The sequence below is a fragment of the Pelmatolapia mariae genome, linkage group LG14 (assembly GCF_036321145.2).
Source record: "Pelmatolapia mariae isolate MD_Pm_ZW linkage group LG14, Pm_UMD_F_2, whole genome shotgun sequence".
Classification (NCBI taxonomy): domain Eukaryota; kingdom Metazoa; phylum Chordata; class Actinopteri; order Cichliformes; family Cichlidae; genus Pelmatolapia; species Pelmatolapia mariae.
Genome location: NC_086239.1, coordinates 4,730,001 through 4,751,893, shown reverse-complemented (window position 1 = coordinate 4,751,893; position 21,893 = coordinate 4,730,001). Strand labels below are relative to the sequence as shown.

The 21,893-nt window shown below is 39.1% G+C and overlaps 1 protein-coding gene across 3 annotated transcripts in view; it reads left to right on the top strand.

Moving 5' to 3' along the window:
* nf1a (neurofibromin 1a) overlaps positions 1-21,893 on the top strand; it is a 127,124-nt gene that overhangs the window by 24,415 nt on the left and 80,816 nt on the right. For 2 of the 3 annotated variants that reach the window (XM_063494312.1, XM_063494310.1), the window contains exons 8-24: positions 468-625; positions 718-891; positions 4,347-4,475; positions 4,593-4,667; positions 4,762-4,893; positions 5,130-5,267; positions 5,414-5,527; positions 6,315-6,394; positions 9,407-9,530; positions 9,687-9,933; positions 11,178-11,251; positions 11,390-11,473; positions 11,937-12,317; positions 15,543-15,682; positions 17,906-18,028; positions 18,581-18,664; positions 18,798-18,914. In XM_063494312.1, the coding sequence (XP_063350382.1) occupies positions 468-625; positions 718-891; positions 4,347-4,475; positions 4,593-4,667; positions 4,762-4,893; positions 5,130-5,267; positions 5,414-5,527; positions 6,315-6,394; positions 9,407-9,530; positions 9,687-9,933; positions 11,178-11,251; positions 11,390-11,473; positions 11,937-12,317; positions 15,543-15,682; positions 17,906-18,028; positions 18,581-18,664; positions 18,798-18,914 (2,374 nt within the window). The remainder of the gene's footprint in view (positions 1-467; positions 626-717; positions 892-4,346; positions 4,476-4,592; positions 4,668-4,761; positions 4,894-5,129; positions 5,268-5,413; positions 5,528-6,314; positions 6,395-9,406; positions 9,531-9,686; positions 9,934-11,177; positions 11,252-11,389; positions 11,474-11,936; positions 12,318-15,542; positions 15,683-17,905; positions 18,029-18,580; positions 18,665-18,797; positions 18,915-21,893) is intronic. The other variant, XM_063494311.1, reaches the window with a different exon arrangement.

The window sequence follows — 21,893 nt, the reverse complement described above, 5'->3', positions numbered from 1 at the left end:
CTTAGTAAGTGCTACAGAGGGTGTGCAGTGGTACTGTATGCATTGGCAGTGTTTGAATATACTGATGGCACATTTGATGTACTGTAGAAATGTTCTATTCTCTCCAGCGATATATGTTTAAAATAATCAGTAAGAGCAATAAAAGCTTTTGAATGGCATTCTACTGTGGAACAAGTGACATCACTACTACTGCTGGTTCAGCTGATGGTTGAATGGAAACAATAACAGCAGTAAAAGATGACAGGCCCCTTTGTAAGTAGTAGAAGTAGTTGAAGAGTAGTTCAATAGCCATCAAAAGATTCTTTTAATTTTCTAGATGTTTTTCTAATGTTCTAGAATATATAAGTAATGAAAAATATTGTCAGCTGTACATGTTTTATTTCAAATTTAACATACATGATAGTGGCTTAAAAAATTGACTGGCAATGTTCCTGGCATTAAATGTGTGTATTTATGTCTTTGTACAGAAGCTGCAGAGAAGTTGTTTGACCTGGTGGACAGTTTTGCAGAGAGTACCAAGAGGAAGGCAGCAGTGTGGCCACTGCAGATAATCCTCCTCATACTCTGTCCAGAGATTACACACACAATCTCCAAAGACACAGTGGAAGAAAGCAAGGCTAACAAGGTGTGACAGAAGAACACACAGAGATAAAACAGAGTTTGATTCCATTCACATTTTAATTACACACACACTTTTCTGTCATTTTGTATCTGCAGAAACTTTTTCTGGACAGTTTACGGAAAGCTTTAGCAGGGCAAGGTGGAAGCAAACAGCTGATGGAGAGTGCTGCCATTGCCTGTGTCAAACTTTGTAAAGCCTCTACTTACATCAACTGGGAAGATCATTCCACCATTTTCCTCCTGGTCCAGTCCATTGTCATGGATCTCAAGGTCTGACCACTTTCTGAAAAGCATTTATCCTGTTTGTTAAATCTTAGGTTGTGTTAATACTGTTTATTATTACATAGTGAATAGTAATGAATCTTTACACATCAAAGATGAACGCACACATCGTGCCTACATACTGGACATAAGTTATCACTCAAATATGTTTCTAAATGGGTGTACATATTTTGGGGAAAAATAGTTTGAGCATCGAAACCAAACTGATTTTCTGAGATTTATTGAAAGAAAGTTCAAAACTTTGCAAAAGGATCAATATACAGAATTTGTACCAGCATTGACCAAAAGGCAAAATTATAGCAGCTTCTTTATAGCCATTGTCTGGATACAGTCTTTGTCTATTCAGTGGTTGGGAGCGAAATTCTCAACATCATGTAGGCACCAGCTAGGTAATGAAGTGTGTCATGGCCTTGAGCAAAGTTTACAGTCAGTTGTTTTCATGTCTTCATTCATTCCTTCTTTGTACAATAAAGTTATAATTACATATCAATAGTACATAGTGGTTTGATGAGATAAAGTACATATTTTCCATCACATTTCAATCCTTTTGGTTATTTTTAATCAGACAGTCTCAGCGAAAAATAGCAGTAATAATACAAAGGAAAACCCTCCAAAAATATCAGATTCACGTGTAGAGTTTAAGCGATTATGTTTTGCCAAGTCATGAGACTAGTCGCATCTATTTGCTCTCATACAGCTTTAAGTCGATGTCTAGAAGAATTAGCTAATCTTTCCTGTTTCTAATAAATGTAATTTATCCACTCTGTATTTTTGTTATGAGACTTTATATTCTATAACACTTCTAGCATCCAAATAACACAAATATGTAAAATGACTTCACCTATCAAAATCTTAAATGGACAAAACCTTGATCTTAGAAAAAATGTGCAGAGCACCAGATTACTTCACATTTTAGTTCTTGCGGTTGCCCTTCAAAGTATTTAACAAAGTTGATCCACTTCCTAATATTTAACTTGTTTTAAACGTGTCACTTGTCTGAGCATCCATGTAAAAGTTCAAACTGCTTGCTGCTCAGGTTACTGGCGTATGCACAGTCTTATCTGTCTGATTCTAGAGTGTGATGAATCTTCAAATTTCTTTGCTGCTCAGTGGACGACAGGCACAGCGCCTCGTCTCCTCGCCTCATGTCGAGCGTACTGAGTTCTCACTGTAACTCCCTCCAAGCTGAATAACGGACACATGGCATTCTTGATTTCTTCTGGCATTTATTGGACACAGGTGCCACCAATGATGCGTTGAGAACTGTACAAAACAACATAAAATCATCAGTTTTCATAGAGAATAAACAATAAAGCATGTTATTCAACATGAAAAAAACATTCACAATTTGACCTTTTACAGTTCTTAATTTAACCTTTACAAAATGTCAACACATTCTGTATTGCACATGACTAACATAAACTCGACAGGTCTGTCACAAATAAACATCTTGTTTTCATACCAACACATAAAATACAAATTGCATACCCCAACTGCTGCTGACGGCAGCCACAAAAAAGGCTTATGTAGGCATAGATGTACTACCTGCAGTTTTTATACCTGTACATGGATTGTTAGTTACACAAATTGCAAAAAAAACCCATTTGTAAAGTAAAATTTGAATCCCTTTTCTTGTGTAGCTGTATTTGTTGTACCATCCCGCCTTTTCCTTCTCATGTGTCAATTTAATGAGGAGAATGAAAGGAAAAAAAATGTTGGGTACATATGTTTTGCTCTGAGTAGCCTGTAAATTGTTGTTAGGAGATGAAGTTAGTGTGGTGTTCATGTTAATGCTGTGGTCTGGTTCCATATTTTGTTTAAGTGCTGGCTCTACCACTGTCTCCACGCTATAGTTGCCTAGAGAAACAGAGTTTTTGAGGTTTTATAAACTTCACATTTACAAACAGCTGCAGTTTATGGGAGTAATCAAGCATCCAGAAATGCAGCTTTTTTGTGGTGTGCAATGGATTTACCTGAATCAGTTAAAAACTTTTATTTCCATGTGACAAAATGTATCATATATCACCCTATGTGTTTATGTAGAATCAGTGTAAATGGTGACTGATCTTAAGTGATTTCTCTTGCTTGTTCTAATGCTACAAGCTCAGCAACTTGAGCTGAATAGCGATATGGTAAAGAGCCTAATTCCAAGATGTTCTGTGCACATCCTACTTTTTCACTGGTGTCTGGGTTGCGTGATGCCAAATCGTCCACAAAAACCTTCAGATTAAAGTTAGCCAGCAGTGCATCCTGTAGGTCAGGTCTGGGTGAACAGATTCCAGAAATGGCTGCTATAAAATCATGTGGTTCATCATTTGCTGCTGTGGGGAGAAGTGATGCTGGGTTTAAAACGGTACATCTTTTAACTATGATATTTGGCATTTTTCAATAATACAGTGTGATGCCATAACCAAGAAGCAGCTAGTAAATATAGTTTATTCTCAGTGCGATCAGTGACACAGAATGTGGCAGATAAAAGATTGAGTCTGGATTGCCCACAAGCTCATGTGAAGCTAGAGATTCTTTTCAGCTGCCACTGCTTGCAGGTGGAGGAAGGCCTGCTGGTCTTGTCATTCTTTTAGTCTATCATGTCCAGTCAGTCCCCTCCGATGTATCATTGCTGATCATGGAGCCTCTCGGCAGCGTACTGTACTATGTATATGACATACATATGATGTCATAGCAAAAAGTCAAAGTAAACTTTATTGTCATTTCTGCTGTATACAGTACAGTTTATAGAGAGACGAGACGACGAGGCTCCAGTTACATTCATTCCAAAAGACAAACAATGAACAAATAAATACATCAATAAAATAAATAAATAAATAAAAAATCTTTGTGACTTTGGAATGGGTTGGATCACTGCAATCCTTTTTAGACAGAGGGTCTGACCATGTGGTGTGAACATGTGTCCCAGAAAGGTGAGTTTCTCCAAAGCTCACTTGTGGCTGTTCTTAGTGAGGTATTTTATAGCCACTGATTGGTGGCACTGAAATTGATGAACTCAGTATTTGTTAGTAAGCGTGTTTCACACTGATGAACTATATGACTATGATCTTCATTGCCTGTGTGTGTGTGTGTGTGTGTTAGTAGGCAGGTTAATGCATTGTGTGTGTGTCTTATTTTCATCTTTGTTGCGATACTGAGGACAGTTCCCCTTCTCAGCCTTTGCTCCAAGTCAGTTGGCTTTTACTGTTTTTCAGGACAATCCTTAAACAATCATTATGCAGATCGGACTTTAAAGAACATCCAAAGGCTTTGAAAGATATTACTTCATTCATTATTATTACATATGTTATACATGTTATACATTTTGTATATAACAGTATTCGTAACTGCTGTAACTGGTCCCTTTATCATATTTGTCTATAAGGGCGTTGTGATGAAGTTTATTTTTGTAGAAATGTGCTTGTGAATGACATCAAGTGACTGTGTTTCATCAGGCTCTGCTGTTCAACCCAGCCAAACCCTTCTGGAGGGGAACGGGCAGTCAGAATGCTGATGTGGAGCTCATGATGGATTGCTTTGTGTCCTGTTTCCGCATTAACCCTCACAACAACCAGCACTTTAAGGTAGACAGGAAAAAAAGTGATATTCATTTTCTTGTATGGCATGTTAACCTTTGTTTGACGGTGCATGACATGAGAAGTTTCCTGTAAATCTCGGGGTGCTTCCTCTTTGTCTTATAGGTCTGCCTGGCCTCGTCATCCCCTTCCACCTTTCACTTTGTCCTGGTCAACTCGTTACATAGAATAATCAACAATGTAAGTTTGCATAGGCTCATACATCAGTGGTCCTGCAACAGTTTGAAGTGTTCCGTGACTTACTTGTCATCTCTTGTCCTGTGTTTTATTTCAGTCCCACCTGGACTGGTGGCCTAAGATTGATGCAGTATACTGCCACTCTGGAGAGCTTCGCTTCATGTTCTCAGACACCCTCAACCGTGTAACCCAAGGCACTGGCACACATGCCCCACTACGTATGACTCCGGTGAGAAGGCATAAGGATATTGTAAACTGTCTTAAACAATCTTGTCTGAAGGTCAGAGAAAGCATGCCTCAACTAAACATGGCAATAGACAGAAACTGTACTATTACAATAAAGAATCAACTCTGTGTAATATAATTATACATGTATATAATTACACTTGGCTATTAGTTACTGCTATATTGTCTTTTCTCTCTCTCTGCCTCTCTCTCTGCCTCTCTCTCTGCTGCCTGCTACAGAGTCTAACATTTATTGGAAAGAAAACCACCAGCCTTAAGTTCAAAGAGAAAGCCACAGATTTGGACACTCGAAGTTACAAGTGCCTCCTCCTTGCTCTGGTTAAACTCATCCATGCTGACCCCAAACTCATGTTGCATGTGAGTCCCACTACATTTATGTTGGAGTGTCTTATCAGCTAGAAACAACTGTTATTTTTTCTTTGTTTAAACTGGTACAAAAATATCTTTCAACTTCAATATTTTGCAAGTATGCTCATATTTTTGTTTGTGTCATTGTGTATCAGAATCCAGTGAAACAAGCTCCAGAGATGCAGAGCAGCACAGCAGAGCTCATCACTGGCCTTGTGCAGCTGGTGCCGCTAACCAACAGTACCCAGCTTTCACAAGAAGCCATGGAGGTCAGAGTCCAATGCTCAATGCTCGGTGCACTTCCTACAGATATTTAAAATGAAAAGCCTGGAATAAAAGGGAAAAAACTCCTTTAATCTATTGAAATGCTTTCTATTTTACACATGTGAATGTTCACATGACTAATAACATCCAGCTATTAGCCAGTCGGTAGGCTGAGCAGGACTTTGCTATCCCTAATACCATTCGGCTCTCTCTCTCTAAAGTCTGTTGTCTTGCTGTTAGACAGACACCAACTTTATAGTTGTTGACTGTAGTTGGCCGTGGTGCTCTTGTTCTGCAGTGGGGATTTGCTGAGCTGCAGAACAAGGACTCCAACTACAACTCCATTCAAAGATTGTAGAGGTGGAATCCGTCTGTGGGAGCAAGAATTCACTAGAGACAACTGATTATTGCTGTTGTCTCCTATTTCAGTTTAAGAAAGTATTTTATATGTTCCATGGAAAACACAAACATATAAAACAGGAAAAAACAATGAAAGAGCTAGTTGAACTTATGTGATCACACAGCTTAACCTATTTCTTCAGCTTAAGGCTAAAGAACAATTTCAAAAATATTTTTTTCTGAAAGTTCTGACCCAAAGTGATGATATCTCTTGAGGTTTGTCTCAAATTTTACACAGTCTCACGGTCTCTGGAATTGTGGTAAATATCTTATGCAAGTTATTATAATAGAGATAGGAACTGATCTTTTTATTTTTTACTGTTAATCTTTACCTCTTCCTGGTTCTTTCTCTGAAGTCTAAAATCTCCTTCCTCTTGCTCTTTTGATTTCCAGGCTTTGTTAGTTCTGCACCAACCAGAGAACATAGAGCTGTGGAATCCTGATGCCCCCATAGAGACATTTTGGGACATTAGGTACAACAGTCTTATCTTTCATGAAGAAGCTAGAGATCTTAAATTTGATCATTCCCATCAAGACTCAGCAATGTCCCAAAGGGTTGTGACTAATTTTCTTGCCTTTTAGTGAATTTGTTTTTATTTCATAACACAAAAAATATTACATCCATCCGCTGAATATGTTTTAGAAGATTTTTTGACATTGAAGCCAGGAACTTCTTGGACATTATTATGTCTAGTCTATGCTGGGGCATAGAGTATAAAACAAAGTAGAGTCCCAATAAAAAGTTTGAGACCACTTGAAAAATTGCAAAAAAAAAAAAAAAAAAATCATATTTTGCATGGCTGAATCATAAAAAGGTTCCAAGTCGAACTTGAACATGCAACAAGAGGAAATGGGAGTGAGACAAAACAGTTTTTTGAGCGTGCAATTTATTGAAAATAACACTTAAACTGAAACAGCTGATCAAAAGTTTTGCAAAAATGTGGATTCATTGTCATCTTCTGTTCAGTAGTCACACTGTCATGAGGTTCTTTTTTTTTTTTTTTTTTTTTTTTAAAACCTGTCCCGTTTGGTTCTTTTGCCATCAGAATTATTGTCTAAAGGCGAAGAAAGATGCCCAACGGATTTACTTTACCAAATGGACCATCCCAGCCTTGCCGTAATGGTCCATTTGATTTACCTTTTATTGTTTATTTTATTTTATTTTATTTTTTTACTTGCTAGATACGGGACAGGGGAAAAGAAAAGGGAGAAAGAAAGAGGGGGGAAAAAACAAAACAAACAAAAAAAAAAACAGCGGAGAAGAGGGACGGGGATAAAGGGCAAAAAACAAAAACCAACAAAATAAGCAGACAAAAAATACATATATCGATCACCTGGATCACCTGTTGAGAAAGAAAAAAGAAAACAAGCAGAAGAAAACGAGAGTAATAGAATAAACAACATCACAATGATATATGGGAATATAACACTACATACTTAATATTAAACATTATTGTGCAGCACGTAAGATCGACAGCGCACAGTGTGCTTTGAGGTAGGAGCCAAAAAGGGTGTAGTTTGTGTGTGTGATCACCTGTGTGTACACCTGTGAGCATGAGCGCGCTTGTATTTAAAAGGTTCCTTAATGTAATGATCTGCTAGAGGGTGTGGGGGGCCACAGCCCCGTCCTCCAGGGCATGAAGCAGGTATGGAGGAGATCAAAACTCCAGACATCCAGAGGCCCCCAGAACACAAGAGACCAAGGAAGACCAACAGAGGGGCAGCCACGCCACTGTCCCAGAAAGAGCTGAGGAGAGTCCCAGATGAGGGATCACTCAGCAGCCGCGGAGCAGAAGCCAGGGGGGGTTGCAGTGACTGTCATGAGGTTCTGATGGCAAAGGCAAAAAAAGCTTTCCCTTTTTGAACGTGGTCGGGTTGTTGAACTGCATAAGCAGGGTCTCTCGCAACACACCATCGCTGCTGAGGTGGGATGCAGCAAGACAGTAATTTAGAATTTCTTAAATGAATCCTGATGGTTATGGAACAAAAAAAGTCAAGTGGAAGACCCCCAAAAATTTCACCAGCACTGAGCGAGAGGGTCTGTCAAGACACTGGACGATCCTCGACCCAAATTAAGGCTGTTACTGCTGCTGAAGGCAGCCCCATAATCATCAGATGGCATCTGAGACTGAAGGGCTTCAAAAACAAAAAACGTCTCCTTAAACGCCACAAAACTGACCGTTTGGACTTTGCAAGAGAGCACCAAACATGGGACATTGAAAGGTGGAAGAAAGTTTTATTCTCTGATGTGAAAAAAAATTTAACCTTGATGGTCCTGATTGTTTCCAATGTTACTGGCATAACAAGGAGATCCCACCTGAGCTGTTTTCTACGCATCACAGTGGAGGGGGCAGCATAAGGAGGTACAGGGTCGTCAAATTGGCCGCTGGCTATGTCCAGATGTTGCAGAGAACATCCCTTATGACTGAGGGCCCAGGTCTGTGTGGTAACAACTGGGTTTTTCAACAGGACAACGCTATAGTACACAATGCCCGCAGGACAAGGAACTTCTTCCAGGAGAATACCATCACTCTTTTGGACCATCCTGCATGTTCCCCCAATCTACAATGCAACTGAGAACCTTTGGGCATAGATGGCAAGGGAAGTTTACAAAAATGGACAACAGTTCCAGACAGTAGATTCCCTTCGTGCACCCGTCTTCACCACTTGGAGAAATGTTCCCACCTACCTCATGTAAATGTTTGCATCAAGGATTCCTGCAACAAAATTTGAAGTGATCAACAATAACGGTGGAGCTATTCATTACCGAGTTCATGTTTGGAATTTTGATTTCTGTTTTGGGGGGTTTACAGGGTTTTTTAGAGGTGTGGTCCTAAACTTTTCATCAGCTTGTAAAAACAGCCTGTTTCAGTTGAAGTCTTGTTTGCAATAAATTGCATGCTCCAAAAAATGCTTTGTCTCACTCCCATTTCTTCTTGTTGGATTTTGAAGCTCTACTTGGAATCTTGTTCAGATCCAACCATGCAACAAATGATTTTTTGCTATTTTTCAAGTGGTCTAAAACTTTTGATTGGGACTCTATAGCCCCTTTTAATCTTTTTAGAACTGGTGAATTAAGTCAGGACAGCTTAAATGAAAATATTACAGGTAATGAGATATGATGATGATCCGTCACAGTATGACCCTAAATGCATTGAGTTGCTTTCATGTGGTTGGATGATTAGATATTTGTGCTAATAAGCAGTTCAACAGGTGTAACTAATAAATTGAGTGTACATAAGTAGGTTGGACTCAGTAAGTATGTTCGTTGGAACTTTTCCTCAAAAATGACGATTTAGTACTTATTTATATATGAAGTCGACAGTTTCAGATACTGTTAATGGAATTAATGGAAAATAATGGAAAGATGTGCATTTCTGAAAGGTGCTTTTATGTTGTTATAGTGTAAAAAAAGCAGCACATACTCAGTTGATGTTATAAACATTGAAATTTACAGGACCGCTTGTTTATGTTCTTCTTTTCAGTTCACAGGTGCTCTTCCTAATTTGCCGCAAACTCATCGGTCAGCTAATTGTTAATGGGACAGAGGTTCTGAAATGGCTGAGGGAGATTCTCATCTGCAGGAACAAGTTTTTGCTCAAAAACAAGGTGCAACCCCATTTATTTACGCACATTACTCTGGTATATGCCCCAGTGACCAGTCTAGTCCTTGGGAGATGTGTTTCATTGGCTTAGAACCAGGAAGGGTGATGATGTGATGTCCCACAAGGTGGGTATAACCAGGATGTTACTCGCTATTTTCAGGAGTGTGCCACCATGGGTGGTGGCATCCCCATCTGTCGGCAGGCACAGACAAAGCTAGAGGTGTGCCTCTACATGTTCTTGTGGAGCCCAGACACCGAAGCTGTTCTGGTGGCCATGTCTTGTTTTCGCCACCTGTGTGAGGAAGCTGATATCCGCAGTGCTGCTGACGAGGTGCCGGTTCAGACAATCCTGCCCAACTATGTGACTTTCAGTGAACTGGCATCTGTCAGCAACATGATGGGAACGGGTAAGTATGTTGCCTGTACCTTAGCTAGAAGTAATCCTCCAGTTTGGCTTCATGCCATCTAATGAATCTTTTCACATGAATAAATTGTAAATGATTTTGCTTTGATGCACAAAACAAACAAAAAAATAAACGAAAACACGTTTTGATGCATGCTCAATCATCCAGGTAAGAAAATCCCAAAAAGTTGATTCTGTTCATCTGGATGTAGCGTTTTCAGTGGGAGAAACGTTTTGTCACTCATTCAAGTGACTTCTTCAGTTTCAGTTGACTGCAGGCTTTCCCAACCTTATAAACGGTACATTTGCATAATGACCAAAACTATCGCCACTGATGTATTTGTTATGAGTCATAAACACCAGCAAAATACGAAGTGTGTCCTCAGCAGCCAGTGTGTGTCAGACAATTCACTCAAGCCGAGAAAAGCATCCAAATAGTATTCACATAAATATTAAACCAAAAGTTTCATATTTAGAATCATCATTTGATCTTATGTAATTTGGCATACCTTTTTAGACCTACCACTTCATCTATCCTCCACTTGTTCAGTTTCTTTACATTTTTGTAAGAACAATCTGCACACCATTCTGATTTTTAATCTCTGTGAGAATCACCTTTGTGATGTGAAAATTAAATTTTTGTAGCTAGCAAACTGTGTTATCTTTGCTATTTTTAATGAAGAACAAATTATGTTTTATGACAGGCTGCAAGTAGTAAAGTGCCTAAAGATAATAGAAAAATGTTTTTTGCTAAGTTGTCTGCTGAGTTATGTGGCTTTTTTTAATCCTTGGTTGTTCTATGCGTCAGTGTTATATGGCTTAACAAACAAAAAGAAAACAAACAACAAAAGAAAAACATTCCAGTGAAAACACTCAGATATAAGTGGACTGAAATCAGCAAAAAAGCAGTCAGTGTCTAAAGAAAGTAATTGAAAGACCTTACAAAATCCTGGAGAACTATTGCTGAGGACCACTCAAAGAACCCTCTTATTTCTTGGAAGTAAAATATCAAGAAATGAGAGTGATGCAAGACTCTTGCACAGTACTGTATTGCAATATGACATCATTTATCAAAAACTAAGCCAAAATGCAAAAGCAGGGTCTAAACAATAGGCACACACTGTGATTTAGTAGTTTTTTAGATCCTGCTTTACTAGCAATATCTAGATGTCATTGTTTTCTGTTTATATTGTCTGTAGATCCCAAAATAGAAGTCTTTAAATGAAGGCTTTGTTCTTAATTCCACAGGCCGCTCCACCTTGCAGAAGAGGGTGATGGCTTTGTTGAGGAGGATAGAGCATCCTACGCCAGGAAATATTGAAGTAACATTCAATTTACATTCATTTTCAGGGCTACTGATGTGCTTTTTGTTATTTTTGTAATCACCCTTCCCTGGTGACTTCTTGGTTGATTTATACAATATCTTCAGATCTCAAATTTACAATTTGTTAATGTTGTAGGCTTGGGAGGACACATACGCTAAATGGGACCAGGCCACCAAACAGATTCTCAACTTTCCCAAAAACAAGGCAGATGATGGACAGGTAAGGTATAGGGAAATGTGAAGTTACTGTCTCTATGTATCACATCTTTGCTGGGAGTACCAGACCTAGTTTTACCTGAAAGCACAAAATACTAAGATAAAATATAAGAGCACTGCTAGTGAGGCAGTAGCAGAGGCCACCAGTTTTTAGCAGATATGGTTTATTTACCAGCTCTGAATTCTACCTGATTGCGAGTCCAATATTGTATTATATTCAGTAATCTTTACAAGCTTATTTATTTTGGAAACTGAATTATAATCCTAAACATTACAATCATTAAAACAGTCTCAAAGAATTCTGATTAGTCAAACTAAGATTTGTTAACCTGTTTGTTGCTGTTGATGTGAATTTTTGTTTTGAGACAATGCAATATGAACAGAGATATTACTGAATGCAGACTTGTAACAAATAGCTTACCTGGTGTTGTGCCACTGGGCCTCAGTGTCTTTGTATCCCCCTGCAGCAGGAGTGGATCAACATGACAGGATTTCTGTGTGCTCTGGGCGGTGTGTGCCTCCAGCAGCGCAGCACCCCTGGCCCACCCACATACAGTCCACCTATGGGTTCCATGACTGAGCGTAAACACTCCATGATCTCTATGGGCCCTTGTGAGGTGTCCAACCTCATGACCTCCTCTTGCTCTTCGGCCTCGAGTGAGTCACCTGTGAGCCGCTTCCTGGACCGGCTGCTGGCTCTGCTGGTTTGTGGCCACGACAGGGTGGGCCTCCATGTTCGCACCAATGTTAAGGATCTCCTTGGATTGGAGCTCAGTCCAGCTCTGTATCCCATGCTGTTCAACAAGCTCAAAAACAGCATTGGCAAGTTCTTTGACACTCAGGGACCGGTGAGTTTGTATTAAAGAGAAATAAATGTTAAAAATTAGCCATTTTCTTAGGAAGTAAAAATGTGTCAAATAGTGGAGAAAATTTAGAAATGTGGTTGTGTAATAGGCCCTTGTTTTAATAGCAGTCTTTTTTTTAAATTAAGCTTTAGAAAGCCTCCTGTATAGCCTCATCCAAATTTCAAAAATCTTTATGCCATCCAGTGACACGAGTGACATAGCATAATTTGTTATTCAGGACCTTCTTTTTCAGTTTCAGGATAGAAGCAGTAAAAGCCTATGAAATCACCTCAGTACACATAAACTGTATTATTGGAAAATTGTGGATAAAGTTTTAAAAGTAAAAATAACTACAGATACAGCCACTTAAAACTGCCGCCTCATCAGTGACAGCACCACGATGGGTGCCTGTTGGAATCCTGACCAATTGCTGGCTAATGGGTGGCTGTAATGGTATCCACTGCCGTGGATGATGTAGCCTCGAGTTGTAATGCTCCTAAGTGTCATTTAGGAAAGGCAGTGGTAATATGTTGTGTGGAGGTGCGTTTATTTACAGGCTTGGTACACTATAATTTTATCCCTTTTAAATTTGTTCAGCGATTCTATAATTATGAAAGAATCATAATGTTGAGCCTTGCTATTAAATATGTATATTAATATGTTTGCAGCCAAAAAATTACAGGTTGTGCACGAACAGGTCAGACAGAAAGTGATGCTTGCATTCTGTGATTATTGCTGACTTGTGTTTCTGAACATGAAAGCGTAAAATTATTAATGTAGGGTCTTGTATGTTTTGTTATATAAACTACAAAATCGAAATTTAAACAAATTCCGATTGTGCAACAATATGTATGTGTGTGTTTCAGCCAGAAATATGTGGATGATTAATAAGGTCAGTAAAACGCTGCTGTAGGAGTGAACCACAAAGCTCTGGCACTGTGCGTAAAACCATTGGTAATTCTCACCATTTACACTTTCCAAATAAATTACGTCATAGCGGTAACGATCACAGTCCTGCCTGCTTACTCAAGGTGTCTGCCACTAATCTTAGTATATCGCCTTTGTGATTTGCAATATAATACTCTGGTTCAAAAATTTTGCGCTGTGAAAGAGACACTCCAAATCCAACAACTGATACATGTCCTGCAAAGTATCCAACCTGTAGTATTTATGCAGGTCTGGATCTTTGAGAAAGCTTGTGTGCAAGAATACTATTATTTATACTATTATTATTTAGGTATAGGTGGAAAATCTGCATGTGCTAACAGGTCGGAAAGAATCGCGTTATTAGCGTTCAACCTGGTGTTAATGAGCGACTATACAAACAAAATAATGTATGAATTTGAAGAAATTTAAAGAATAAATCAAAATATTTAGTTGCAACCTTACACGGAAAAGTGAAGAACGTACTCATAATTCAAACAGAGGTCTGAAGAAGTATCAGCCCAGCAAACAATAGGCTGGGATCTTTGAGAAAGCTTGTGTGCAAGAATATAATTTTTTTGTATTCAATTTTCCTTTAAATTTTAACTATTTTATTAGATTAGCTTGAATTGGATGAATGAAAAACTGTTAACTGAAAATAGTTTGGGGGATTTGTAGTATGAAATGTCTGAATGGTGAAAATGACTATGAAGTTTTATCAATTTCTTTTAGATTTTAATGGGTGAAGAGGTTTACAGCAAAAGCTATCAAAAGAATGTAAAATTCCATTAAATTCAGTTTTATAGCATGACATCAAAACACTTGCCTTAATGCGCTTTATATTATAACATAAAGGCCCTACAATAATACCGAGAAAATCATCTATGACTAACTATCCAAAGTGTGTGGTTTTTGTTTTTTGTTTTTTTTCTTTCCCCTAACAAAGCGACATCCCTTGGTGCCACTGTGCAATTGAATGAAAGGGACGTGTTTATAGCGGAAAGTACGCCCCAAGGACGAAAGGGAGACTCTCAGCGGCTGACTTTCAGCTGACAGTTGACTGTCGGCTGATCTCTGGCTGAAAGCAGCAGTTTTGAGTGGCTGTATCTGTAATTTGCAGAAAAATGTTCTTTATCAGTCTTAAATAGAATAATATTACTTTTTAATTATATATATTCATAATATTTAAAAGAATCATCATTACCTTGCTTGAGGAGAGTTTAACATGGTTAACTGTCAATAACGCTGGAGTTTTGGTTAAATGGCTGGTTTTGGCTGGTTAAATGTTGTAAATTTAGACAAATTCATAGATGGTAAACTAAAAGTGCTGCTGAGCCTGCACCTGGTCAGCTTGCTTGTTTTATTAGATAGGACATAGTCAGACCTGCCCTCTCCATCATCATCTCAGCTTTCCCTTGTGAAGTAATAGATGAGTTATTAACTCTAAAACTCCATCTTCATGTTGGCCAAGGTGGTTAACCAAAGGAAACTCATCTGTTATGATGAGAAGTCACTGAAGATCATTTACTTGCTAATGCTAGCTGTGTTTCCATAGAACTATGAAAGCAAGGTAGAGGTGAGCTTGCTGCAAATGACAACTGATGCAACGTCAGCATAGGACTAGGTTCGTCACCCCTCCTGACATGAAAGTGGTGACTGTAGCTCAGGAGGTAGAGTAAGCCCTCTCCTAATCAGAAGGTTGGTGGATATTTGGCTGCTCTAGTCTCCAGTGTGCATGCTTAAGTATCCTTGGGCATGATATTAAACCATGGAAAACCAAGTTTCTCTCTGATGCATTCATCAGATTATGAATGTAAATGCCAGATAGAAAGCACTTAGGTGTAGAAGAAAGCGCTTGTACAAATGGATGAACGAGGCATGTTGTATAAAGCACTTTGAGTGCTCTAGTAGAGTAGAAAAGCGCTACATAAGAACCAGTCCATTTACCACTTACCCTGAGCTTTGGTTGGTACTGGCCTACTTTGGTACTTTGGTAGCTTTTGTTAGGGCATGCAGAATGCACCCCCTATTTTTAGACACTTATTTACACGAATCAGAGAATTTCATAAAATCCCAAAATTTTCTTCTGGCAAGGACTCAAAAACAAATCTGGGGCTGGATTAAATTGTCAGATTTTTCTTAAACAATTCTTTGTTTTGGTTCATCACACTGCAGCTTTGATAAAATTCAGTTCTTTATCAAAAGTCACCAAGTGTGTTTGTTGTTTTGGGCTTTTTTTTTTTTTAACACTGTGTACAGTAACAATGTTACTGACATTTACTTTATGGCTTTCCTTTTTTTCAGGTTCCCATCAATGACACTAACACACAGTTCGTGGAGCAGACCATAGCCATCATGAAGAACCTGTTAGATAACCACTCAGAGGGCAGCTCTGAACACCTGGGACAAGCCAGCATTGAGACCATGATGCTCAACCTAGTAAGGTAATCACAGCAAAATATGAAATTAAAACATTGTACAGTGATGGAAATTGCAAAGCATAAAACACCACAACAAACTAAATCTTAATTGATGTTCTTTTTGGCATTAAAAATGTGAAAACAAATGTCATAACATCTGAACATACTTGTTCCTTTTAGCAGAATAACTTCTAGTAGAGTAATTTCTTCATCATTTGGCAGAATGGTCCAGCCTTCTCTCATTGATCATTCCATCTCAAAGTGGCATGTAGAACATTTTCTGCTTAACCATCTCCACTTTGCATTAAAAGAGTATGGTCAAAAGTTTGAACATATCTAACAGAGGTGGGAATCACCAGACACCCCACGATACGATATGGTCACAATACTTAACTCGTGATATGATATATTCTGATTTATCACATTTTTTCTACTGCAGATTCTGCCCATAAAGGTAAACTTTATCAATATTCATTTTATCTAATAACAAAGTCCTCAGGCTTCTTCAGTCTCCAGTAACTGAACAAGTCACTTGCATGAGTGATGAAACGTTTCTCCCACTGAAAACGCTATGTCCAGATGAACAGAATCAACTTTTGGAGACTGTGTATGTTTGATTCAATTATAAATTCTTTAATATTTTGTGTACCTGTCCAGGACCTGCAGATGAGAATTAAATACTAGCTAAATCTAGGATAAGGCACCTTTTTCCCTCATAAACTAAATGGGTGAATGTGGTTTACAGGTACAGCCACTCATGATTGCTGCTAACAGCTAAATGTCAACCGGTTGTACCCCCCTCCTTCTCCTGGGACATATCTACTTTCCACTATAAACACACCCCTTTGACTTGAATTATTACCTGTAAAAGATTTTATGAGAAATCTTGTAGTCACCAAAACTATTCCCATATTGGGGGGTTGCTGCTTGCCTGTAGAAGGAAGGCTTTTATTTCACGATCATTAATAAGTGATGATTGTTTCAATGAAATACAGATAAAGCACGGCAGCTGAACAACAAGCATTAAAATGTAAAAAGCTTAACTCCCTCATTTTAATGTCATAAAATTCAGGAAAATTCAAAGAAGAAGATTGTTTGTATAACAGTGTTCTGTCAGTACTTTCTGTCAGTGATTTCTGCAGGACTACTATGTGTGTGTGTTAAAATCACAGTTGGACATAGAGAGGATATTTGGGCTGGGGTTTGGAATTCATTGGCCTTCGGTGGGAGGGGTCAGAGAGCTGTTTGAATAATCGCCTAATGTGTTACAAGTAGTGATTAATCAGAGATGTACATAGCAGAAGGGTTTAAAACAAAAACAAAAAATACAGCTGTTTTACACCAGCCAATTTACTGCATTTTAAAATTATGCAATCCATACATTATTAGTAAAACTACTATTTTGTGCCCCTCTCCTACAGAATCTTTTTACTGACCCTATTAATCACCCCAATTGTTTAGAACAAAGTGCCACAAATTTCTGGCAGAAAAACACAGGCACATACACACATTTTGAGTGCTCTATGACAGCTTGTTTAAATTGCATTAATTGCTGGGTATTGCACAATCCAGCAAGTGCTTAATTCACATTTCAGTTTTGATTTTGACCATAGAGAGCAAGCATCACTGTCTGTCTTCTGTCTTGCGTGTTTGGTATGCACAACCTCTATTTTATTTGGTGCAAGCAAACATTTATGTTGGTATTTTATAGAAAGGCTTAAAGTAATGGTTCTGTTATAAGTATTTAAAAGGTAAATGAATGCACACTCCTCCCCCTGCTGGATATGCAAGACATTACGACTGGTTTTCCTAAATGCCACTTATGGGTGTTCCTACTCATGGTTGCATGGTCCATGTCACAGGCAAGGTATATCATTACTGCTAAGAATCGGCTAAGCATCCATCATCGTCCTATTAGGGACCAGGTGGCCATTTTAAGTGGCTGTATATACTGTGAGGGGCGAGTAAGACTAGAAGGAAAAACTATATAAATCCAGTACATTTAACCCTTTTAGGGTTTTCCATCAGAGTATGTCGACTTTATCAATAGGCGCTGTTTTAAACAGGATAAAATGTTTGCTTATCCAAATGTGTTTAAAAAGTGAATAATGTCAGTGAGAGAGATTTGTTTTTTCAAAGTGAATGTAATTATGATTTTGTTTGTCTCTGAAACTTTTGGAAACTGTAATGAAAATCATTGTTACCGAATATGCTCTGAGCTACACAGAACTGTGCTCTATCCTTTAGGTATGTGCGTATTTTGGGTAATGTAGTCCATGCGATCCAGATCAAAACCAAGCTGTGCCAGCTGGTCGAGGTGATGATGGAGAGACGAGATGACCTGTCCTTCTGCCAGGAGATGAAGTTCAGGTCAGTAGAACCAGCTACCACTTAGGACACTGTTTGCTTGCACATCATTGAGGAAAAAAAACACATCTTCTACTTTTTATACCAGCTGCTTGCACTTACTGACTTAATGCATTTTAACTGAACAAATTCAATACATCCTATTCACTTAGATTTTCTTCTTCCACTTATTCGATTCAGAGTTGGATGGGGGGGTTGAAGCTTTTCCCAGCTGTCACAGGGCAAAAGGCAGGGTACACTCTGGACAGGTCACCAGGTATCACTGAGAGACAAACGACCATTGACGCTTACATTGACTCGTTTGGCCAATTTAGACTCGCAAATTAACATAACCCTTTGAATATCTTCTGATTGTTTGGGGAAGCTAGACTACCCGAGGGAAGATGCAGACTTCACACAGAAAGGTCCCAGGTGGCCAATGGGTGTGAAACAAGCACCTTCCATCACCAAGCTGCGATGCAATAGTGCAGCCCGCTGCCCCTCCGCTTGTTATTTACATAGGGGCGTATTGCCCCTTTGGACATAATGGAATTTTTCACTCATGGTGTTTTGTAGGAACAAGATGGTGGAATATCTGACAGACTGGGTAATGGGAACCTCCAACCAAGCTGCTGATGATGACATCAAGTGCCTGACAAGGTGCATCTCTGTTAAATATATGCTATAAAACCATTGTATTGTCAGGAAATGATGAACTCCCTTCTCATTGTTTTCATATTTGTCTGTGTGTCTGTTTGTGTGCATGCATGCATGTGTAATGTGCGATGCTAAGGGACCTGGACCAAGCCAGTATGGAGGCTGTAGTATCACTGTTAGCTGGTCTTCCTTTGCAGCCAGAGGAGGGAGATGGAGTAGAGCTGATGGAGGCCAAATCTCAGCTCTTCTTGAAGTAAGAACACATCAACATTTTACCTTTTCTGTGGCATAAAAGACAGTACTTGATCATTAATTTATCTCAACAGTAGTTCACAATCATCACTTTTCAGAAATTTTATGTTTGAATGCTGATGCTCTCACAGCCACAAGTACTGTGTACAGCCTCGCTCTGCAATAAGTGCAATGCATCATGGCCAAAGACAGAAGAAGAGGAAATTGATTAGGGGCAATGTTTAAGGATGTGAGATGGTATTTTAAAGATGAAGAGAGTGTCAGACAGGATCATGTATGTGAGGCTGGACACTCAGGGGAAGGAGAAAAGGACTTGTATCAGTTGGCTAGCCAAAGAGATTGAGCGGGAAAGGATGTACACCCTGTTAAGGTGATTAGAGATTGAGATGGAAATGTACTAACAAATGAAGAGAGTGCGCTGAGAAGGTGAGAGAAATAATTTATGAATGGAAAAATGAGACCGATCAGTAGGGCTGGGCCATATCATACCATTCACGGTAATACCGGTATAATGTTAGGCAATGATAAGAAAATGGAATATCGTGATAGAATATGGGTAAAACGCACATGCGCAGTGTCGTTGTTTTCATACGCACATGGCGGAAAAAGCATGGCGGCGACAGAGAATGAGGAGAGCGAAAGCGGATCATTGAATGACAGATGAACCAGAATTGGTTTGTAAATATGCTGCAACTTCAGTGGGTGGAACTGGTTTGGCTTTCGTCCATCAGATACACACCGAAGCACATTTTTTGGTAGAGCATGCAAGCGGGCCGTCGTTATTACCAAACCGATTTTATTTGGAACACGGCGCTCAAAAATCTGTCAAAAAATGTTTTAGTACGACTTTGCTAAGCTACGAAGCTGCACCGCTTGATGGATTGTCCGAGCATTACGGCTACTGTAGTCAGGAGCCTCGCGGAGTAATACGTACTGTGCTTCAACATAATATTACCGTATTGTGTGTGTATAAACTCTTTTTAAGTTTAAGTCTGAGCAAAACTGCTTAGAGAGATTGGGATCAGAGGACAGGCGCAACGGCAGGCTATAAGAGAACTAGCTAACACTGCTGAGAGGACCAGTCACTGGCTATGGTTAAAAAGGGCTGACATCACTTGGGCAGCTAAGGCAGTCAGCTAACCGCGATACACATGCCCAGGATTGATCGACCCGTGGTGGGCCTGCCTCAACAGGGGGCGTCAAAAGGGTAAAACTTAACATTAGAAGTTTTGCTGGTTGACTGATACAGCTGTCTCAGGGCCTCCTGGGGACTGTGCAGTTAACATCATGGTAGTGAAAACAAAAGGAGGAATGAAAGAATAGGAAAGAAAAATGTTCCGCTCTTCTTCCCTTTTCTGGGAGGCAGTGGGGAGGTAGAGCGTACAGCCCGATCCGGCGGGGAGGTGTGGGAAGCCAGATCGGGTGCCCCCCTTCTGGCTCTCCTCTCTGCTCTCTCCTATCTTGTCCCTCTTGTCTTACGTCTCTCTATCACCTTTTCTATCCCTTTGAAGAAGTTAGGCTCCATAAATGTTAAAGAGGTGCAGTGAATAGATAGAAGAAAATAAACTGTAGAAAACTAAACAGCAGAAAGAAGAAGAGAAATAACAAGTTAACATAAACCAGTGACACACTCCAGGGCCTGGTCAAGCCTGGCAGGGCCTCCTTGGATGAGGGTGTCTAGTGATAATGGCCGAAACACCCAATGAATCCAAGGTCCACTACTGACTATGTGTCCCAAATTTTAATATGATAATGTAGATCAGATCCCTAATGCCTAAACCTAACCAAGGAAAAATAGCAGATTAGCTTGGGTAAAAGACCGAAAGTTGAGGCAAACATGATGTGTGCAGCTGGTAAAGTTTCTGGGCTGCCTTTTTGCATAACAGCCATCCCTCAAGATTTTCTCCATTTAAAGCAATGCATTATCAGGGATTGTAACATCTAGTCCTTTTACTGAATCAGAATTGTGGATATCATACATGGTTATGCTCAGGATATGTCGGCCAATTTCCACTGGAAATGCCTTTTGGTTAAGCTGTCAGCAAGGAATTTGCATTTGCACTAAATTTTTATAAAGCTTTAATGCACATAAAAAAAACAGCTGCTTGTTTAAGTTAAAATACATTGATGGGTTTTTTTTCCACTAATAAAGTTGTGGAGTTGTAAAGTATTTTGTCTCGCGTCAATTATATTGTCAGTTATATTGTTATCACAAATTTTCAAATGTATATTGTGATAAATATTTTTGGCCATATTGCCCTGCCCTACCGATCAGGACAGATGAAGTACAGTCATAGAATTAGGAAGTGCAGTGGATTCACTGTGTCTTTAGGGATTCGCTAGCTTAGTTAAGCTTGTAGCTGACTAGCTACCAGTATGGCCCTTTTTCATCGTTCCCTCCTGCACCTTTGGTACTCAGTGTGTAAGATATTTAGCTACTCCTCAGCCTTTAGTAATGATGAATCAAATCAAATCACTTTTATTGTCACATCACATGTGCAGGTACAATGGTACAGTACATGCGAGTGAAATTCTTGTGTGCGAGCTTCACAAGCAACAGAGGTGTGCAAAAATATAATAACATAAGAACAAGCAAAATATAAGACTGGGTAAATCTGAGAGTTATATCAGTAAATATATGTACAATATAAGAGTATATGCGCATTACTGAATGTGTATACTAAATATCAGTGTTGGGAAGGTTACTTTTAAAATGTATTCCATTACAGATTACAGAATACATGCCCCAAAATGTATTCCGTTACGTTACTCATGAGAGTAACGTATTCTGAATACTTTGGATTACTTAATATATTATCATGCTTTTTACAACTACGTGAATGTACTATTGCTGTGTGATTTATTACTATTACTGAAGGTCCGCGGCTCCGAACCGTAGTAAAGGGACCTCTGGCTAATACGTCGGTTTCCTGTCGGGCTCGTAGCCGAAAAATAGCTTTACTTTGTTGTGTGGGTCAAC